At 43.6% G+C, this 19681-nt stretch overlaps 2 protein-coding genes across 2 annotated transcripts; one reads left to right on the top strand and one right to left on the bottom strand.

Moving 5' to 3' along the window:
- Positions 1 to 2028: 2028 nt before the first annotated feature.
- LOC109401132 (augmin complex subunit dgt6) lies at positions 2029 to 5124 on the top strand. The gene is made up of 3 exons (XM_019673610.3): positions 2029 to 2366; positions 2426 to 4297; positions 4830 to 5124. Exons 1-3 carry the CDS (start codon positions 2205 to 2207, stop codon positions 5019 to 5021), a joined length of 2226 nt encoding a protein of 741 aa, XP_019529155.3. The 5' UTR covers positions 2029 to 2204; the 3' UTR covers positions 5022 to 5124.
- A 64-nt stretch (positions 5125 to 5188) lies between these two features.
- LOC109422686 (lamin-B receptor) lies at positions 5189 to 19436 on the bottom strand. Its single transcript, XM_029872079.2, has 3 exons — positions 19252 to 19436; positions 17168 to 18912; positions 5189 to 6477 (listed from the first exon to the last, which is right to left on the bottom strand). Exons 2-3 carry the CDS (start codon positions 18900 to 18902, stop codon positions 6191 to 6193), a joined length of 2022 nt encoding a protein of 673 aa, XP_029727939.2. The 5' UTR covers positions 18903 to 18912; positions 19252 to 19436; the 3' UTR covers positions 5189 to 6190.
- Between the last annotated feature and the right edge of the window lie 245 nt (positions 19437 to 19681).

The raw sequence follows: 19681 nt of genomic DNA, 5'->3' as shown, positions 1-19681 counted from the left end.
ACCAATACCATCAGACGCCGCGCCGACGGCAGTCAAGCAGACGCTTGACGGTTTTCGCTTCCCCACGAAAATATTTATGAGCAGTCATACTGAGGCGGGTGATTGCGAAAAATGTCAAATATTTTCAACTGCTAATAACTCACTTGTTTTAATAAATAATTTAAATCTATTTGCACAAATAGCTAGAGCACACTTCTAGCTTTGTGATGCATGTAAAGAAGTTTGTCTAGAAGTGGTTTGAAACGCAGAAAAATGCGAAAATGGGAGAGACAGAAATTTTTGTCGTCGTTGTGCTCGAGTACTGGCGCTCTCGCGCTTGAAAACCGTTTCGAGGAAGAAGGCTGCAGGAAAAAAAATGTTATGACATTTATTTTTCGAACAGTTTGAGTTTGGCTGGGCTTGTGATGTTCGTGTGGAAAAATGTCAAATGTACAGTCGGTAACCGTTTTTTCCAGTACATTTCTCATCCCTGAATCTGACATATTGGATTACCTTCCTTTTACTTACCTTGATACAATCATTCACCCAATCGCCAGTGTATAGGGCACTGCACTGTTTTGATTTTGTATGGGATTTTGACGTTTCGTGGCCTTGTTGTTTACAAAATTTCTGTAAGAGTGAAAGAGAAGGAGATAATTTCATGCACTGCCCTATAATACATTTTTATTAGGGAAGGAGGGAGCAGGCACCAGGGGGTTTGACACTTCCTTCGCTAACCGGAAAAAAAATCCGCATTTATCCGTTGCTAACCATCGTAAACGCGTCTCAGTTAGCAGATGGTTTAGAACGGATAAATGCGGATTTTCCCAGGGGGTGGGAATCTCGGCACAAAGTGCCCGGCACACTCGCCAGCACCAGTGAAGAGAATTGTCAGACAAAAGAGGCACAACACAAGCAACAAAGATGGCGCGGCGATTACTCTTTATCCCAACTGGTAACAGATAATGACATGATCTCGAAAATTTTTGTTGCAGACAAAATGGAACTGAATTTGTTGCGTACCTTTCAACTCGTGAATAATCAATGGACCACCCGCTTTGCGCGCTGCCACAGTTGATCAGCAGGAGTAAATCAATTTAATTTTGTATGGCGAAATGCATCTAAACTTGAATTACTTGAAATACAAAGCTTTTCCCATATAGCCGAGGCGGTAAACGCACGGGTATTCAGCATGACCATGCTGAGGGTGACGGGTTCGATTCTCGGTCGGTCCAGAATCTTTTCGTAAAGGAAATTTCCTTGACTTCCTTGGGCATAGAGTATCTTCGTGCCTGCCACACGATATACGCATGCAAAATGGTCTTTGGCAGAGGAAGCTCTCAGTTAATAACTGTGGAAGTGCTCATAGAACACTAAGCTGAGAAGCAGCCTTTGTCCCAATGAGGACGTTACGCCAAGAAGAGAGAGAGAGAGAGAGACAAAGCTTTTCCCGAAAAAATGTTTGGTAGGCTTAATAGTGGTCACCATTGTGCACAACCACTACCAAATATTTTTTCGAATAATGTGTTCCACTTTGAAGAATTTACCTCTAGATGGTATTCGCCACACAATATTTTTGCGATTTACTTTTAGCGATTTTTTGCGCATAGAAGCTAGCGCCACATTGGTCGATGCAGAGAGTAGGAAAACAGCCGATGTAGTAGACTGTCCCAAAAAAATCGATGTTCGAAAAGTCAAGGTGCTCAACCCCTGGCCTGAGGCGTTGTTGAGATGAGGTGGGCATTCAAAAAAGTTTTTTTGTGGGGGCCCCTAAAATGTGGGGGCCCGGGGCCAGGGTCTCCCTTAGATTTGGTCTTGGTTCTTTCCTTGCCAAATATTTGACCCTGTGTACTTTAGGCCATAGAAGAACGGAAGCACTGTCAAATGCCTGAAAAATCAGCTGACGGCAAATGAAAATCCCCTGGAAAATCCCCTTATGGCAAACAATAAAAAAATTTATATCTCCGTTTCGGAACCCCTAACCAAGCCCCTAACTGAATGCTGGCAGTTTTGCTGTGAGTTTCGGTTTGTTTTGCTTTTTCGATGACAGTTGCGTGCAGTGCGCTGATGCGAAATTCAAAAAGCGGCGCACTGTCAGCCGGTGTAATTTTTGTTCGATGGCCGACCGTTTATCTTTACCTTCGCAAATTAATATTGTGATTTTTCGGAAATTTAGCACAGTTTTGTCCAATGTTATCGATAAAACGAAGTGAAATTCAGTGAAAATGAATAGAACCATCAGCATGAAGCGTCTGAATACGCCTTCCGGTGCGACAAATGTGTGTGGTGTAGCGGAGGAACAGTTGGATGCAGCGATATTCCATTGTTTGACGGTGCTCACCAAGCGACATGCACCATCGGAACAGTTTCGTGCCGTGTTTGCCAAGGTAGGTGCGTAGGGGGAAAAGAAACCACATTAAAACTACAGCACGAGTACTATTTTCAGGGAATGTTCCTTAAGCCAAACACCAAGGCTTTCATTCACGTACTGCATTTTCTGTTTAACGCGTACGATGCCAAGGAGTTCCGGAAGCGTTTCTACTGGCCAATTTTCGATAAGAACGCAGAAAGTGCCTTTCGCAGTTCGACCGTGGAGTATGTGAATCATCTGGTCGAGCGCGGGAAGCTGGACATGGAGAAGATCAAGGCGCACACGGTGGTCCTTCCGGGTGGGTTGAAGTTCATGAAGTTCCTGCTGGTGCTGATTCGGTTCGTTACGAAGGAAGAGTTGCGACGGACTGGAGCGAATTCTGGAGGAAAGATAATCTGCAAACGTGATGTAGTGCAGCTGTTGGAGCATCACCGAGAATGGGAGGAAGTGGGAACCAAGATCCGAGATGCGATACAAAGGGATGTCGGGGTGATTCAAGCGAGAATTCAGGAAATTGATGAATGGCTGGAGAAGCTGTTTGCGGACTGCCAGGGGCCGGCGAAACAAATGAGCTATGAAAAGCTGATGGAACTGTGGGGAACAATCAACAGGAAGCGATTCGAAGAGACTGAAGCGAAACGATGCAAACTGCAAGAAATAACGACGGAATATAACAAAGTTATTTCGTCGGCGAAAAGGAAACTGGAGCCAAAGGAGTTGTCGTTGGGAATCAAAGAGGACGAACTGAAGGAAACGTTGTATCGTTTGGAGGTTTTGTTTCCGGATAATGCCTGTCACTTCCGAGAGGTATTCGATGAGAATGGAAAAATCGACGCCGTAAAAATGTTTGAAATTTTGATATTCCTGGTCCCGGATATAAACCGTCATTTATCGGGCTTCTCCGTTCGCAGCATTGAATCGCTTAAATTTGAAATGAAGGAACTCTCAAAAGTCGTCTTAAAATCCGACAGTATTTGTCATGAGTTGGCATCCCTACGTAGAAGTTTGCCCTTTGGAGACGCAAAATTTCACGAACTTCAAAATCACAATCAAGCCGACGAGCTAAATGCTGATCTCGGAATCAGGAACAAAATTTTTAATACTCCCCCTATTACTCTCAATTTCCAAGAAGATGGCGAAACAGGAAGCAGACCAATATCTAAAAGAAATCGGCTTGCTTTATTGGATGATGATCAGATTCACCAAATGAATCTACGGATGCGACTCCTATCCTCAAGCATTTGTCAGCAGTTGCCTAGAACTCCTCGTTCCGCCAAGAAACCCAAGGTGGCCCCTGCAAGTCCCGGTGCCAGCGTATTTGCCGTTCCAAAACTTGCCCGCAAGGAGAAGATGAATCCACTGTCCATGCTAAACAAAATAACGGCCCACGGCAAGCCAAAACCAAAGCCACCACAGCAACTGCCAGTCAACAGCACCCTCAACATCTCATCTCTTTCAACTTTGGGAGAAATCTCTCTTCGCCCGGAATTCTCATCGACCCTTCTCGGAACCCCAGAAAAACAAACCTCCCAACCTGATCCTACAAAAGATCTCCCCGCCGCAGTGCAACCAGCATTTCAACCGTCGCCTCGCCTCAAAGCCATCTACAGCCAGGATTTGATCAGGGAAGCCCCCTCATCTGCCATCACGGCAATCCCCCCAGATTTCCTGCTCGGTCAAAACAGCGGCAGCAAAAACAGCAAACGGAGAAGTTCGCTGCTACAGCTCGACCAGCTGCAAACCTCTCCGTCCGGCAAGCTGGAGTCGCTGGTGATGAAAGCGAAAGCCGCAGTGCCTTACAGAATGCCGAAAATCAGCATTACCACACCGGCTGAGGATGTGGACTCGGGCATAGGTGAAAGGCTAGAGGGTCAGGATGTGGCGGAAGAGATGGGTTTTCCGGAAGCGAATGGCCAGGACGATTTGGAGCGGACGCTGCATCAAGAGGTGAGCATATATACTTTCATCGTTATTTATTTAAAAAGGAGAGAAAATATACAGATGGGCGAATGGAAACACATAACTTAAGCAGCGGGCTTGGGTGATAATGGTATTTAATAGTGAAAATATTTTTTTGCCATTACGTTGTGAAAAATAGAACATTTCAATTGGCTGAAGTATGTTGGAATAGCCTACTTTTCACCGCTGATGCAAGTGTGCCGAAAAGTAGCACTTTTCAGCACTTTTGGCCTAATGCACTTTTCACTTACTGCCGCGCCTTCCGTAGATTCAGCTACTAACTCTACATCCACTGATCTGCTGGAATCCAGATTGGGACGATTTCAATCCCGATTCGAATTGCAAAGCAGGTAAAGAGGCTTTTGCTGAATCAACTTTTTGCTCCACACAACTGTTTGACGCCGGGTGCACGAATGCCATCGAGAGTTTTAGAAGATTACGCTGCAGAATCGCTGAAGGCAGATCTGAACTTAGCAGTATTCGTATGATAACTCTATTTTCTGTTTTATTCTCGCTACAGAGTAATGACGCCTCGTTGGACGATCTCTCGAATACGCTGGTGGCGTTAGGACTGAGTCAGTTAACGCTTACATCGCCACCGAACGACTGCATCACCAGTGATGAACCTCACCCTGCTCCTGCCGTTCCGATGCAAACACTGGATGAGGACTTGTTTAATGTAAGTGATGGTATTTTAACAGATTTCGATTGATTATTACTTCCATTGTTCCGTGATTTACCTATGTATTTATCCGCAAAGTTTAGTATATAATTAGCGGTAGGAATGCAAATAGAAGCCTCTCAATTTTACACGATGAAGCCTTGTTTGAGTTATTCCAGTAAGTGATATCACCGATCCTTCCGAATAAAAACAATGCCTTTTGTGTTCTAAAATCTTTATTCCTAAAAGAAGTGAGCTTAACCGGATCCTAGAAGCACGAACTTAAAAACTACATATAAAAGCATCAACTTAAACATTAGTACACATTTAGAGCTTAACGATTTTCGTCGACTTTAAGAGAATCAAAACTATACGCAATACGAAGAAAAAAAATACGACGAAATGTAGCTATCATCTGTACACAGTGAGCGAGCAGGTCTAATAGAAATTAATTCAATCGCTATTTCCAATCCTATCAAGAACAGAATCTCCTTTTGTTTCATTGAATGGCTCTCGTGCTGCACTGCCACGCGACTGACTGAGTTTTCGGCTGAATGTTGATCAATTTATTATTTTCAAGTCCGGTCGTGAAAACACAATAAATCAAATAGTACAGTGGTGTGTATCTAAGTATCTTAGAAATAATTTGTAGAAAAAAAATGCTCTTCGAAAAAGACAAAAAGTAAAGATCACTCGCTGTGTCATGTTCACTTTTGCCCTTGGGGGCACAGTGAGATTTCGTTTTTGTAGTTCACTTAAATCCGATTTGTACAAGTAATCATGTGTTTATTCTTAGGATTGCCTTCAACTGCTTGAAAAACGCAATCTTTTATATAAGTAGATCTTATAATAGTTTCAAACTCTCTCTTATAACTAATACTTCTTTTTTCAAATCTTAACCATTAGACAAGATGTAGATTCTTCTAAGTAGCCTAAATGATGGCTCGTTATGTGTATAAATCTGTACGTCAAGTGTTTCGTAAAACTCAAAAAATGTGAAAAAAATGACTTTAATTAATCCGTTCGTAAAAAAAATCGTTTGATTTTGCTAAATTAGTCTTATGGTTAAATTTTTTGCTTATTATCTCATCTTCTTTGCCCGTGCCATATTGGTGCTATCTAAAACAAGGTAGCAAACGTGTTGAATGTATATTACGAAAAACACTCTTTTTACAATCAAAGAAAAACACTGTTCAATTGTCTCAAAGGTTTGCATGCGCTTAGAAAACCTTAGGCACCAACATGTATCGCACCGTCGAGCAGTAGCGTTGCCAGGCAGAGTTGTACTTTTTCGCGTTGCGATCGTTGACGCGCACGGCACGGTGCACCAGCAGGGCAACGGTGAACAGCACCGCCAGCAGGGGTGGCCAGGCGAAGCGCCAGTACAGCAGCGGGAGCAGAGCCACGTTCTGGAGGATGTCACCGACGTAGTTCGGCTGGCGGACGCGACCCCACAGCTTGGCCACGAGCAACCTGCGTCCCTGGAACGTGGGCAGGGTTTCCAAATCTGTGAGGGGAAAAAGAAAAAAAATCCTCAAAGTTAGGTGACGAATGCAAAGAACCAGAACCGCGGCGAGAGAGGAACGCGAAGAGTAGTACTGCGATCCGCGAAAGCTGCTTTGAAGAAGGAGATCAATAGGAGCAAGAAAACAAGCTTCATGGAGTTGTGCCGTGATAGAGTGGCGATGGCCAAAATCAGTGGCCCAGCGGTGCCCCCTGAAACATGTCCAGAGGAGCTAAAAGTGATCATCGAAGGGTTTTCCCTCAACACGAGCCTACGATTTGGCCACCGACCATGCGGCCATGCAGGAGAGCTACCGAAACCAGACAACCCTCCTGGTGAAATAGGTTCGTTCCGGCCGATACACTGAACGAAAACACCCGCCGTGGTTTTATATCCTTCAAAAGAAGAATAATAAAGAAGTTGACAAGTCCAAGACACTACACGTGGAAAGAATGATTCTTCATTCACTGCGATTCAGATCCGTAGAATCGGAGTTTTGAATGATTACACAGCAGAGTGATTTTTTTTTGCGCTCTACTAAATGAAAATCATCCTGTTGTAGAACTAGATCTGGCACAAGCAAAAAATGATTTTCCGCTTAGGGTTTGTTGTGAATGACTATCACTACAAAACCATCTGAAAACATTTTCCACTATGCCTCATACAGAAAATCATTCAGTTTCTGTTTGGCATCCGCAGGGTTGTTACGAGAAGGGTGGAAAAAAATCCGCGCGAGCTAAATTTGAATCCGCGCCAAATCCGCGCGATACTGGAAATAAATTCGCGCCAAATCCGCGAGAGCGTGAAGGTATTTTTTTTTCTTCACGTTATTGAAGAAATCTATTAAATCCATTAAACTGCTGGATGAAGAATAAACTTTTGATTCGTAAATCAACGCAACTCATGCTTTCTGAAAGTGAGTTTGAAGACGTTTCGGTAAAACTTTCGTTATTTTTTTTTTCCAAAAACATTTCGTAAAGATCCATTAAGCGATTTTTGAAAAGAATTTTCTAGACAAAATCTCAGGAGAAACATCCCAAGAACTAGGTAGTGTATTCGTGGGAAAAATATTTAAAAAAAAACTGAAGAAATTTTTATAAGAAACTGAAAAAAAATCTTTGAAATAAACAGAATGGAACTTTCTTGGCTTTCTTTAAGTATTACTGAATATTTTTGGAGACAGTAACCCGAACATTTTTTTTTAAAGAATTTTTTGAAACCAGTATGAATATGACAAGGATACTCATGAAAAATTCTCATAAGATCACTTCGAACATTTTTTGAGTAACGTCTTAGTAGTTCTTAAATGAATCTCCAGTGAGGAATTTTCCAAGGAGAATACTTGGCAAAACCTGAGAAAACGTCCCTTAAAATGAATAATCTTATTTTATTTTATTGATGCACAAGGGGATCATGGGGCCAAGTCTCCAAGGCAAGTCCAAGAACTCACATCGTCCATAATACACCGTGGAATTTGGGAGTAGGTATTGCAACCTCTTTAGCCATGTGGCTTTAAAGTTTTGCGTGGCCTTAGGGATGAGGAAAGATGGGAGATTGATTTTGCGAATTGAGCTGTAAAAGAATGTGTTGTTGGCCGGAACAAATCCCATTTTCTTCTTTTGTCACAATACTCGTTGGCTCGCTAAGGGGGAGGGCAATAAATAATAAATGTATTTGACGAAGAAATACCCAAACAATTCGGCAAAATCTATAAACTCATCGGATTTGTTAATAAATTTTTATGCAACTCTAATTTCACCTTAAAATTAAAAAAAAAATCTTGAATAATTTATTGGTGTCCCCCCCTCAAAAGTTTGAACTTCGACCAAAATTTTCCGAGGGGGCGGTGACATAAGAGAAAATCGAAATTTGTGTCAGCCTAAATTGTCAACATTATTTACCTTTGCGTATTTTCACACAAAATGCACAAATTTGACGATCAAGCATCATGTTCAGTGAACTAGCATAAACAGCTCTTCTTGTGATTCTTGATCTTGTGTCTTCAATATTGGAAGCTTGATTAATAATAATTAAAAAAAAAATAGAAGGATAAATTGTGTAACAACCTCCTTCCTTATAGAAATAGAAATCAATTATATCAAAAACAACAAAAAAGCTTGGTCAACCAAAGCAAAATCAAGAAATTGACATTTGTAAGGTGCTACGGTCACCCTTACCGTATTCGGTCGGCCGAGGACCGACCCGTCGAGAGTCCGACTGCACACTAATTGCCATACCAATAAGTGATTGGAAGGCAGTGCCCGAAGCTCTCGACAATTAAAAATAACTTCCTCTCCCGCTTTGACATACATGTGCACAACAGACAATGTGTTAGATGTTCATCTAATCCCATCCGAAGGGGGTTTGGATTGTGAAAAGAAGATAACCATGTGCGATTGTGGAATCGAGTTCAGTTCTAGGCCTGCTGGCGACGGAGATAGTCGAGTGACTCCGTAGCTTGAAGGAATAGAAGCGCCCGTCTAGCGAATTGGGAGTCGTGAGTTCGAGTCTCACCGGAGTACGTGGATTTCTTTTCATAATTTCAAATCTCAATTTGTTCATCGAGCACATGTTCTGTTGTGCACATGGATGTCAAAGCATTTTCAACAGTGTAATTTCCCACATGGCTTGGTCAGCCAAAGCAAAATCAAGAAATTGACATTTGTAAGGTGCTACGGTCACCCTTACCGTATTCGGTCGGCCGAGGACCGACCCGTCGAGAGTCCGACTGCACACTAATTGCCATACCAATAAGTGATTGGAAGGCAGTGCCCGAAGCTCTCGACAATTAAAAATAACTTCCTCTCCCGCTTTGACATACATGTGCACAACAGACAATGTGTTAGATGTTCATCTAATCCCATCCGAAGGGGGTTTGGATTGTGAAAAGAAGATAACCATGTGCGATTGTGGAATCGAGTTCAGTTCTAGGCCTGCTGGCGACGGAGATAGTCGAGTGACTCCGTAGCTTGAAGGAATAGAAGCGCCCGTCTAGCGAATTGGGAGTCGTGAGTTCGAGTCTCACCGGAGTACGTGGATTTCTTTTCATAATTTCAAATCTCAATTTGTTCATCGAGCACATGTTCTGTTGTGCACATGGATGTCAAAGCATTTTCAACAGTGTAATTTCCCACATGGCTTGGTCAGCCAAAGCAAAATCAAGAAATTGACATTTGTAAGGTGCTACGGTCACCCTTACCGTATTCGGTCGGCCGAGGACCGACCCGTCGAGAGTCCGACTGCACACTAATTGCCATACCAATAAGTGATTGGAAGGCAGTGCCCGAAGCTCTCGACAATTAAAAATAACTTCCTCTCCCGCTTTGACATACATGTGCACAACAGACAATGTGTTAGATGTTCATCTAATCCCATCCGAAGGGGGTTTGGATTGTGAAAAGAAGATAACCATGTGCGATTGTGGAATCGAGTTCAGTTCTAGGCCTGCTGGCGACGGAGATAGTCGAGTGACTCCGTAGCTTGAAGGAATAGAAGCGCCCGTCTAGCGAATTGGGAGTCGTGAGTTCGAGTCTCACCGGAGTACGTGGATTTCTTTTCATAATTTCAAATCTCAATTTGTTCATCGAGCACATGTTCTGTTGTGCACATGGATGTCAAAGCATTTTCAACAGTGTAATTTCCCACATGGCTTGGTCAGCCAAAGCAAAATCAAGAAATTGACATTTGTAAGGTGCTACGGTCACCCTTACCGTATTCGGTCGGCCGAGGACCGACCCGTCGAGAGTCCGACTGCACACTAATTGCCATACCAATAAGTGATTGGAAGGCAGTGCCCGAAGCTCTCGACAATTAAAAATAACTTCCTCTCCCGCTTTGACATACATGTGCACAACAGACAATGTGTTAGATGTTCATCTAATCCCATCCGAAGGGGGTTTGGATTGTGAAAAGAAGATAACCATGTGCGATTGTGGAATCGAGTTCAGTTCTAGGCCTGCTGGCGACGGAGATAGTCGAGTGACTCCGTAGCTTGAAGGAATAGAAGCGCCCGTCTAGCGAATTGGGAGTCGTGAGTTCGAGTCTCACCGGAGTACGTGGATTTCTTTTCATAATTTCAAATCTCAATTTGTTCATCGAGCACATGTTCTGTTGTGCACATGGATGTCAAAGCATTTTCAACAGTGTAACAAAAAAGAGCCGTGACGCTTCTTCGTTTGATCACGAAAAGTATCGGTTCTTTTTGGCACCACGAGTGTGCATCTTTCTCTGTAGAGTAAAGATACATTTAAGCCCCGAGGCCTGACAGCAATCAAGCTGATCACAAGGTTGTGTCTCTGCCCAGAGGAAAACGTCCCTTAAAATGGATAATCACTGAAAAAATCCTAGAAGGACAATGTTGACAATTTTCAAGATTTACTTGCTGGAGTTCTTTGAAATTCCTACTACATCCTACTAGTTAAAAATTTGGAGCAAGTTTTCGTTTTGGTTTACGGCAATCGTTTACGAATTTCATGAGCTCTTCAAAATATTTCTTTGAAGAAATTGTGCAACGATTCTTCCATTCCATTGCGGGTATGATGTGCATCTTTATTCAACTTTCGAGTTCTCGTTTCTCAAAAAAAAAATCAAATTTGTTTCTAGCAATTCCTTCGAATTTCGACTGTTGGTTGTGTTGGGAGGTATGGCGTTCAGTCTTTGGAGGAATAACTCAAAAATGGATTCTAAAGCTTTCATCCGACGTTTTGGGATCTCTGTCGGCAGGGGTTTCCTGGATTTTTTAGGAGTTTCTCCAAGAATTCCTGCAGTTGGGCACGTACAGTATCTAACTCTGTACAAAAATTCAAATCAATCGGTTTGAAATTAACTTAGTTATAGCGACAAGTGCCCAATATAGGTACACCTGCCCAAATGGTACAATACCCTAATTAATAAATCTACACCTTCGTCCAAAGCCCATCTACAAAAGTTTCTGATCCTTTGAGATGGGATAACACAAAACAAATCTCGGGGTTTTGACGGAAAATCTTCGAAGTCCAACCCAAGGTCCAGCCGTTTCAAACACTCGTTGAACTGAACCTCCGTTACCGTCAGATACCAATTTCAGCTCCTAAAATTATTGAAAATAGAAAAATACAACTGCTTATAATAAATAACTATCAATTGCCCTATAAACAGTTAATTAACCTCAATATTTGCAGCAACTTGCACAGAAACACTTAATCAGCATGCAGTTCTTGCGTCAACCTCAGTGAACCAAAATTCGAAGTGATGACAGTGTAGGCGTGTAGACAAACTGCAGCACGATTGAAATGATGTGAAGAGGTGTGCAGGGTTGGTTTACAGGTTATGTTCGTCGCTACTAAATGAAACATCGTGCTTGCACCAACGACAAAGTACAATAGCGGCAGTGGACAGATGTATTGAGCAAAACTTGGCTGGTTTTTTCATGCACAGGAGGCGTTTCTGTCGGTTCCAGCTAATTTGGTGAGATCTTTTCATTTTATAACTGTATATTTATGTTTCAATGATTATATGCACTTATTTGGGAGGGTGGGACCACCAGGGCACCCGATTGAAGCGATTTGGACAGGGAGCCTGGAACTGCCTCCTCCTTGTTGTTAACATTTCGTGGATTGAGGGCGGGCTCTTCGACCCCATCTATTGGGAATATTCGGCTAATCGATGGCTCGATTTTACTGTTGTTTGTGAAAACTTTCTTCTGGAAGGAGATTCTTTTTCCCTGCCGCGGGTTTCGTGCAAGTGTTTCTGCTTGTGGGTCCGCACATTCGTTTTTGGCCCTTCATACAGGAGATTGCCTGATCACTAGCAACTGTACAATCTTGATCAAATCGCTTTTCAGATTATTCCAGTGCTATAGGCAGCTGCCTTGCTACAATAGATGGTAGAACAAATCATCATCATCATCAACCTCAGTGAACCAAAATTCAACCATCGCGCAACAATAATGACAATGTCGCAACTTGTATTTGTTGCGACAAAAAAAACCCATGCGACATAAGTTTGTCCCAACTTTAAAATAATGGGATTAACATCGTACACCACGAGTTTAGAGATTTTTAAGCCTTGTATTGCGATTTTCGAACGGTAACTTGGAGTCGGTAAACACTGCAACTCTGGTGAAGCTCTATCATCAAACAGTTTCGACTTTGGGTTAGCAATAATTGATTATTCACGAGTTGAAAAGTACGCAACAAATTCAGCTTCCGTTTTGTCTGCAACAAAAAATTTCGAGATCATGTCATTATTTGTTACCAGTAGGGATAAAGAGTAATCGTCGCGCCTTCTTTGTTGCTTGTTTTGTGCCTCTTTTGTCTGACAATTCTCTTCACTGGTCAACCTACTTCTCGACGCCATACTGAATTGTTTTTGCACACCTGAAATTCACGTAACTTTCGTTTCGCGGAAACTTCCAAGTAGGATGGGTTTAACTCAACATGGCGGTACATACGACGTGGTTTTCGAGTGACAGTTACTGACAACACGTAACTTTTGAGGTTTTGAGAATAAGCATGAGCTTGTGGTACACAGCGTGAACGCGGCGTCGCTGCAGGAAGTCAAAGACTGCTCGAGGGTTAATCAGGGGGACGATAGATCGAGTAATATGCGTAGTTCGAGTATCAGGGACACTTTAGAGTCCCTTCGAATCTCGCATAGAGACACATTGCACAATGGGAAAAAATAGGTATAAAACGCGAATAAATTCAATATCTCTGCTCGGAGTGGATGGATTTGAATGAAATTTTGACACAAACTGCAAAAAACTCTACAGTTTCGGATAAGGAAGGGGTCATTTACCGCACGATGCTGGAAATCAAAGTATCGGGCCCGTTTTACCCCACTCTCTCTTTTTCACCTTTTTGGAAAAATCCTGAAGTGCAAAATCAAATGATTTATTTGATTCGCATTTGTATTAAAACTTCCGTAGTATCGAATGGAGCTGGTTTGGCTCACTGCACGGCCTTAAAAATTGAAATATCTTCAAATAACCCCGATATCCCCTATTTCTTTAAATTTTCACATGCATCTCCGCCCGGACTGAAATGCAATCGACAAGAGAAGGGGCAATCACAGACAAACAGACGTCTCACTCTACTCACTTCCCATCGTTTCACTTTTTAACGGATTATTCAAATATTCCGTAGTTCGCAAATCGCTCTCTCATGGCGCTCGCATCGTTTTTGCTCCTGTTTGACGTTTGCTCACTACCGCCATCTACTCAGTAGATTTGTGTACCACAGCATAATTAGCAATGAGCGATCATGTTTGCGTGACGATGATTTTTATGGCATTTTCTTCCAAGTGATCTTATGTCAAATTTCCGATACAATGGAAGTTTCTACACAAACATAGGCGCCAACTTGTGACGTAGTTGGGAGGGCGAAGCTCTCCAAAATTGGACAAAATTCAACTTTTTTCAGCTCAATGCACTAGTTTTCACGTAAATATGCCTAAACTAGGTGAACTGCGTCGAAATTTTCCGAATTTGATTGATTTTGAGAGGCCTCGCCCCCCCAACTACGTCACAAGTTGGCGCGTATGTACACAAATACGAGTTAAATAAGTCATATATTTTGCACGCTAGTCGGGAATAGATGAGGATTCCCGTAACGTGGGTAGATCACCTCAGAATGGTGCGTTGCGGCGTAAGATCTACCAAAACAAATTTTGATCTTGAAATTTTCCTGCCTAAAGTAATCAGGCAGTAGTTTACAAATATTCCAAGATCAAAGTTTGATGCACTTTTTTGATGTTTATGTAATATTTTTGTTTCAATTTTGCTGCTAATCAACATTTTATTTCAGCAGGATTCAGGTAAATTTATTTTATGATACAAATTATATTGTAAAAATATGTAACTGTGGCGAGCGTATCACTAATATGTAGCTTATTCGGCGTCAATGATAATATTATGTAATATTTCAGATTCTCAACCGAAAAATCAAGTAATACAAATAAATGCCATTAAGATGACGAGGAAACCAAGACGTATTGGGCAGATAACTATTTTGGAGCAGTCTAATAATGGTGTACCTGAACGTTGACCAACCGCATCCTTTGGAGTACCCTTCCACTAACAACACCTAGAACAACACCCATATCCGCTTGACACCTAGGCCCGAGAAGTCGTAGAACTTTCTACATCTTTCTTTAGATGTCTAAATCACCATCCTTTCATATTCCTCAGCAGTCGCAAGAACGAGGCCAGGACAACTCTAGACTGTTGGAGGATTGCGTCAGTCTTGTTGAGAAGTCAGAGAGAAGTCTCCAATCTTTGTGTTTTGGTATCCGACGGGAAGGAGGCAATCCTCACACCTGTGGTCTATGGCTGTACTACCTACGAAATTTGTGCGACTTGATTAATGCTTATTTTTACTTTTTCAGTGGTAACCAGGTAAATGATTAAACCATGACAATTTCTCGTACGCTTTTTCGCCAAGGAAAGCACCCCATTAAACCCTATCCAATTTCCAACTCCAGATATCTATGAAGTGGGCCAAGTTCTTGGACATATTCTGAGTAGATATCTAATCAACATTTCCTCCCCATCCCCGCTGATCGTAAGGACCTGGCCAGGTGTCGAGAGTTCGTTAAATGAAAGGTTTGTCAAGTCCCAGGCAACTTTTCTGGCGCATTAAACTTCTCTATCGACAGCCACCCCAGGATGTGTACGGTCGGCTATGCTATGCTATGCTATGCTATGCTAGTCGGGAATAGATGAGGATTTTCTCAAAAAGGTGTGAAAAAGAGAGCGCGGGGTAAAACGAGCTCAATACACTGATTTCCAGCATCGTGCGGCGAATGGCACCCTTTTTATCTGAAACTGTAGAGATTTTTGCAGTTTGTGTCAAAAATTCATTCGAATCCATCCACTCCGAGCAGAGATATTGAATTTTTCGCGTTTTATACCTATTTTTTCCCACTGTGCATTGTAGCAAAAATTGAGCTTACTTTTGGGCAAGAAACATGGAGTCTATGCGCCCTTAGAGTTTTCGAACGGTAGGTGTTGCGTATCATCTACGACGGAATGCAGATGGAAGACCAGACGGGACTTGGAGAAGGCGCATGATCCACGAACTGCATCAGCTGCTGGTTGCTCTAGACTAGAGCACCATCGATTTTCGACGAACTCGTGACAAACGGAATAAGATGTATATAAGATGCAATAGTTTTTACAATGAACAATAGTTTTATATTGAACATTGCAATAGTTTTTACATAAAATTCTTATATCATTTCATAAGACGTCTTATGAAATATTTTTGCGCAATCTAAAACAAAATCGCAACCTGGAATCGAACCAGGGACGTCGAGATCGGAGAACGCGTGCTTTACACACGCGCCCATCGACGCTTCGAAAGTTGGAATGGTTGGAGTGCAATAATAGGTTTGATTTTTCGGGATCAACGTTTCATAAGAGCCTTCTTATGAAATTTTTCATAAGGCCGCTGTAATGAATTTCTTAAGAAATTTTTGCCTCAGTGTAGATGTACAACAACTAGAAGTATTCGCACGCAGAACACAGTGATCAGCTCCAGAAACGAATATTACAACGAACAAAAATAAGTAAGTTCCTCGGCAAGATTCCTGAGTATCCGCTATGACCTGAGTTCAATAAGAGTTCAAATTGGTCACAGCTCAATTTAAATCAGGCCAAACATTTCAATAGGTCCTATCTGCATTTGAGAGGCTCTCTTTGTTCACTTTCTCTTTCAATTATTGCACTGTAATGCCACACTTTTCAACTATTTTTGCAGTACAAATCAAAAGACGATTGTTTTGACCATCGTTCAATGCAAGGAGACAATCATAATACAAATAAACAGCTGAGATATTAACGAAAGAGAGGGAAACCAAAGAGAGCCCAGATTGGACCTTTAGACATGTTTGGCCTGAAATCCCATCAATCGCATCACACACTTTCGATCACCCCTATCAAAAAGCTTTATCACACCTGTTTTTCTTAGTGCACTCTCGCGTCTCGCATAGCCAGCATCGCGCCACTCCGTAGATCAATTTCAATTATAATAGCCACCAACACGTAGGTAGGTAGTGAAACCAGAGCTCGCGCTCGCGCGCGCACGTTCGACCGTTGGCATGCCGCGATGAATCAAAGCGGGAAGAATGTCTTTTCATTCTCTCTTCGCGCACCCATCTAGGTATCTCGCGCGTTTGTCTATCCGCAGATTTTTATTTAACGGGTTTTACATTATCACTGGCTAATCAAAAAGGGGGCGCGCGGTCGCGAACACACCTTGTCTAGCCGTTCCAAGCACTACCCGGTAGCGAGCGAGACATGTTGTAGGCGCGAGCGCGCGATTTTACTGCGCGAGAGCATGAGGAGCACCTGCTGAGTGTGTGAGCGCTTCTCACTCTATTTCTATAGCGAAGGTCGTTCACATTCCAATGCTAACAATAATAAAACTAACATGAAACAAGTTGGGTAAGATGCTAGCTGCTAGAGTCGTACGTACCTACGACGAGACTCGCATCGCGCTGTCGTTTGTTCTTCAAGCAGTTGACTATACTGATAAGGGTCGTTCTATGCTGAATCCACATGGTTTCGAGGGTCAACGTGAATTTTTGTGATATTTCTGGTAATTTTGGGGGTATGTTTCAGGGAACATTACCAGGATAATATATAATGCTAGAATCGTCTGGGTTGTCGATTTCACGTGGAATGACCCACCCCGAAACAATGTGCATCACTTACCGATGAATTTTTCCCCCAGAGGATTGAGTCGGTACTGGTACTTGAGCCGATTGCTGGACCGCTTGACGACGAGGCCAACGAGCGCCACGAGGGCCACCAGGGCCAGGGCCCATCCGGGAACACCGGCCAGCTTGTGGGCCGCAACGTACTTGGGCAGCAGCGTCAGGGTGAACGGGAAGATGGCATACCGGAGCAGCAGCAGGGCACCGAATCCTTCGCTTTGCAGGTCGAATGAGTGCGTCAGGTGGTGTTCGTAGGCGAGCAGGTCCAGGAGGTAGAGGATTGTGAGGGAGGCGGCGAGGACCGGGGTCGGTTCGAATTCCAGATTTTTGAAGGTGAAGGTTAGCTTTTCGAGGAGGGACAGTGGTTCTTCGGTGACGGGAAGGGCTGGGAAGTGGAGGTTGCGGTACAGGATGATGGAGTTGAAGAGAAGGGCCAGGACGACGGAGATATGGTAGTGAACCAATTTGAGGTTCAGGGTGTTGAAGGCAAGCGGGTTGATTTCACGTCCGATGAAGAAGTCTGAGAGGAAACGTCCGGTTTTGGCGAAGGGATTCCAGTTGACTTGCGGTACGTAACGGGACTTGATGAACGCCAATAGGGCGGTTACGAGGGCATAGGCCAAACTGATGACCAGCAGCTGGTTGTAGCCTTTGCTGATAGTTGAGATCAATGGGTATTTGTAGCAGTACTCGGCCACAAAGACGGCCAGTCCGGTGAAGACGGCGCAGGACATTCCGGTGAAGGTGTAGCTTTGCTGGCCGCGTACTTCGTCCACTATTTTGACAGCTTTGCCAACGGGAAGTGCGGTAACCAAGGCCATTCCCCAGGTGAAGAGGAGGAAAATGACTCCAACCTCTCGGTTGAAGTACGTCGACAGAGTTTTGAATTCATCCAGATTGGCAGGGAGTTTGAACGAGCAGTCCCGATGAGCAGCACCGGAGCAGAAGTGATTCGTGAGGAAAATGAATGCTGGCACTAGCAAAAGCACCGCAGCAGCACCCCAATTGCCTCCGTAATCGCGCAGGTCATGTAATTGTTTTGAAGCACTTCTCCTGGCATAGGCCTTATCCCGATTCAATCCGTTGTCATCCTTGTGGAAACTTTGGAACTCAATTTCCTCATGATCGGAGAATTCCTGGGAATCGTTCGCCACACTGACCGAACGCGATCCGGTGGCGCGGCTTCGCCCCGTTGTGGTCACAATCGATCTTTGGCTCGTGTTGGGCGTTGTGCTCTTGGCCGGTGATCCCTTCTTGGAGCTTTCCTCATCGTCCAGTATGATCGACAACTGTTTATCTCGCAGCGAGCGTTTTAGCACCGGACTCTTTTCTCGCTGTTCAGAAATTCTTATCCGTGCCGATCGTCGGGGCTCATCAGGCGATACCTTCGTAGTGGTGGTATCTTTCGTGGGGTTGGACTTGGGCGGCCGACCGGGTGAACTCTTCTTCACAGGGGATGTTTTTCGCGCCGGGGATGCTTTGCGAGCTGGAGAAGCCTTCCTTGCTGGCGACGCTTTCCGGGCTGGTGATGCCTTACGAGTTGGAGATGTCCGCTTGCCCCTCGATGGGGACGCTTTGCGTCCGGGGGATGCTTTTCTGGCAGGTGGCGGCGACGGTGTCCTATTTCGAACCGTGGACTTTCGTCCTCGCTTGGCGGTTTCTGCCGGTCCGGGAACCACCCCGGACGAACTCACCGTCGGAGCGCCACCCCTTGTTGCACGACGACTTTCCATTCCACCACTCCTGCAAACGGAAAAACAGGAAAAACCAGATCAGACCAAAAATGGACCCAAAAATAGAACCAAACGAGGTTATCCCGGTTTAGGCGACGAGACCGCCCTTGTCAACGACGACACTCTTTGTGTTAGTAAATATTTATATCATCTAACATGCTGAGTGAGATCGTTCTCTCGCCTCGCCACAGTCAAACGAACTTTAAATTTCCCTCGTCCCCGCACAACGTAGCTCGTGAGAGGAAGACAATTCGACACAGAAAAACGCGCGTCTCTCCAAAACAATTACACATCCATGCACTTTCAGCACTTTTTCCGCCCAGTCTCCAACCGACCCACCAAAACTTACTGTTTCACTCGATGCACTGTCACGTCCCGAATCGAATGGTGCTAGTTTTGTCACGATTTTCACTGGAAATTGGCGTACAATTTCGAAACTTTTACCAGCGAGCACGGAAACAAGCGTCAAAGAGACGCCATTCACGGAAATTATGTTGCTCGCTTGCTTGCTGTGCTGCTGATGTGTATGCGTCGCACATAACAGTTATCAGTTGCACCGAACGGAAACATCCGACTAATGTTGAATGACTCATAAGGTGTGGGTTTTAAATTTCCATTTATTTGTATGAAAGTATCAATCGATCGGAAGCTATTATTCCGTTGATGTTTACATTCCTTAAAAGCATTAGTTTGAGCAAATTGCCACAAGTTTTCATTAATGTCTGCGCGCAAAATTCAATTTTTAATCTATCGACGAATGTGTGGACACCATAGCGCAT

The sequence above is a fragment of the Aedes albopictus genome, chromosome 3, assembly GCF_035046485.1.
Source record: "Aedes albopictus strain Foshan chromosome 3, AalbF5, whole genome shotgun sequence".
Lineage (NCBI taxonomy): Eukaryota > Metazoa > Arthropoda > Insecta > Diptera > Culicidae > Aedes > Aedes albopictus.
The sequence above is the reverse complement of the archived record's forward strand: the minus strand, read 5'-3'. Positions and strand labels throughout refer to the sequence as shown.

Bases quoted from the DNA above. Each gene is read 5' to 3' on its own strand.
- LOC109401132 (XM_019673610.3), top strand. From the start codon at position 2,205: ATGAATAGAACCATCAGCATGAAGCGTCTGAATACGCCTTCCGGTGCG. The intron at 2,367-2,425 runs GTAGGTGCGTAG...TACTATTTTCAG, and splicing joins TTCGTGCCGTGTTTGCCAAG to GGAATGTTCCTTAAGCCAAA. The intron at 4,298-4,829 runs GTGAGCATATAT...TTCTCGCTACAG, and splicing joins AGCGGACGCTGCATCAAGAG to AGTAATGACGCCTCGTTGGA.
- LOC109422686 (XM_029872079.2), bottom strand. From the start codon at position 18,902: ATGGAAAGTCGTCGTGCAACAAGGGGTGGCGCTCCGACGGTGAGTTCG. The intron at 6,478-17,167 runs GTAAGTGATGCA...TTCCCCTCACAG, and splicing joins TCTGGGGGAAAAATTCATCG to ATTTGGAAACCCTGCCCACG.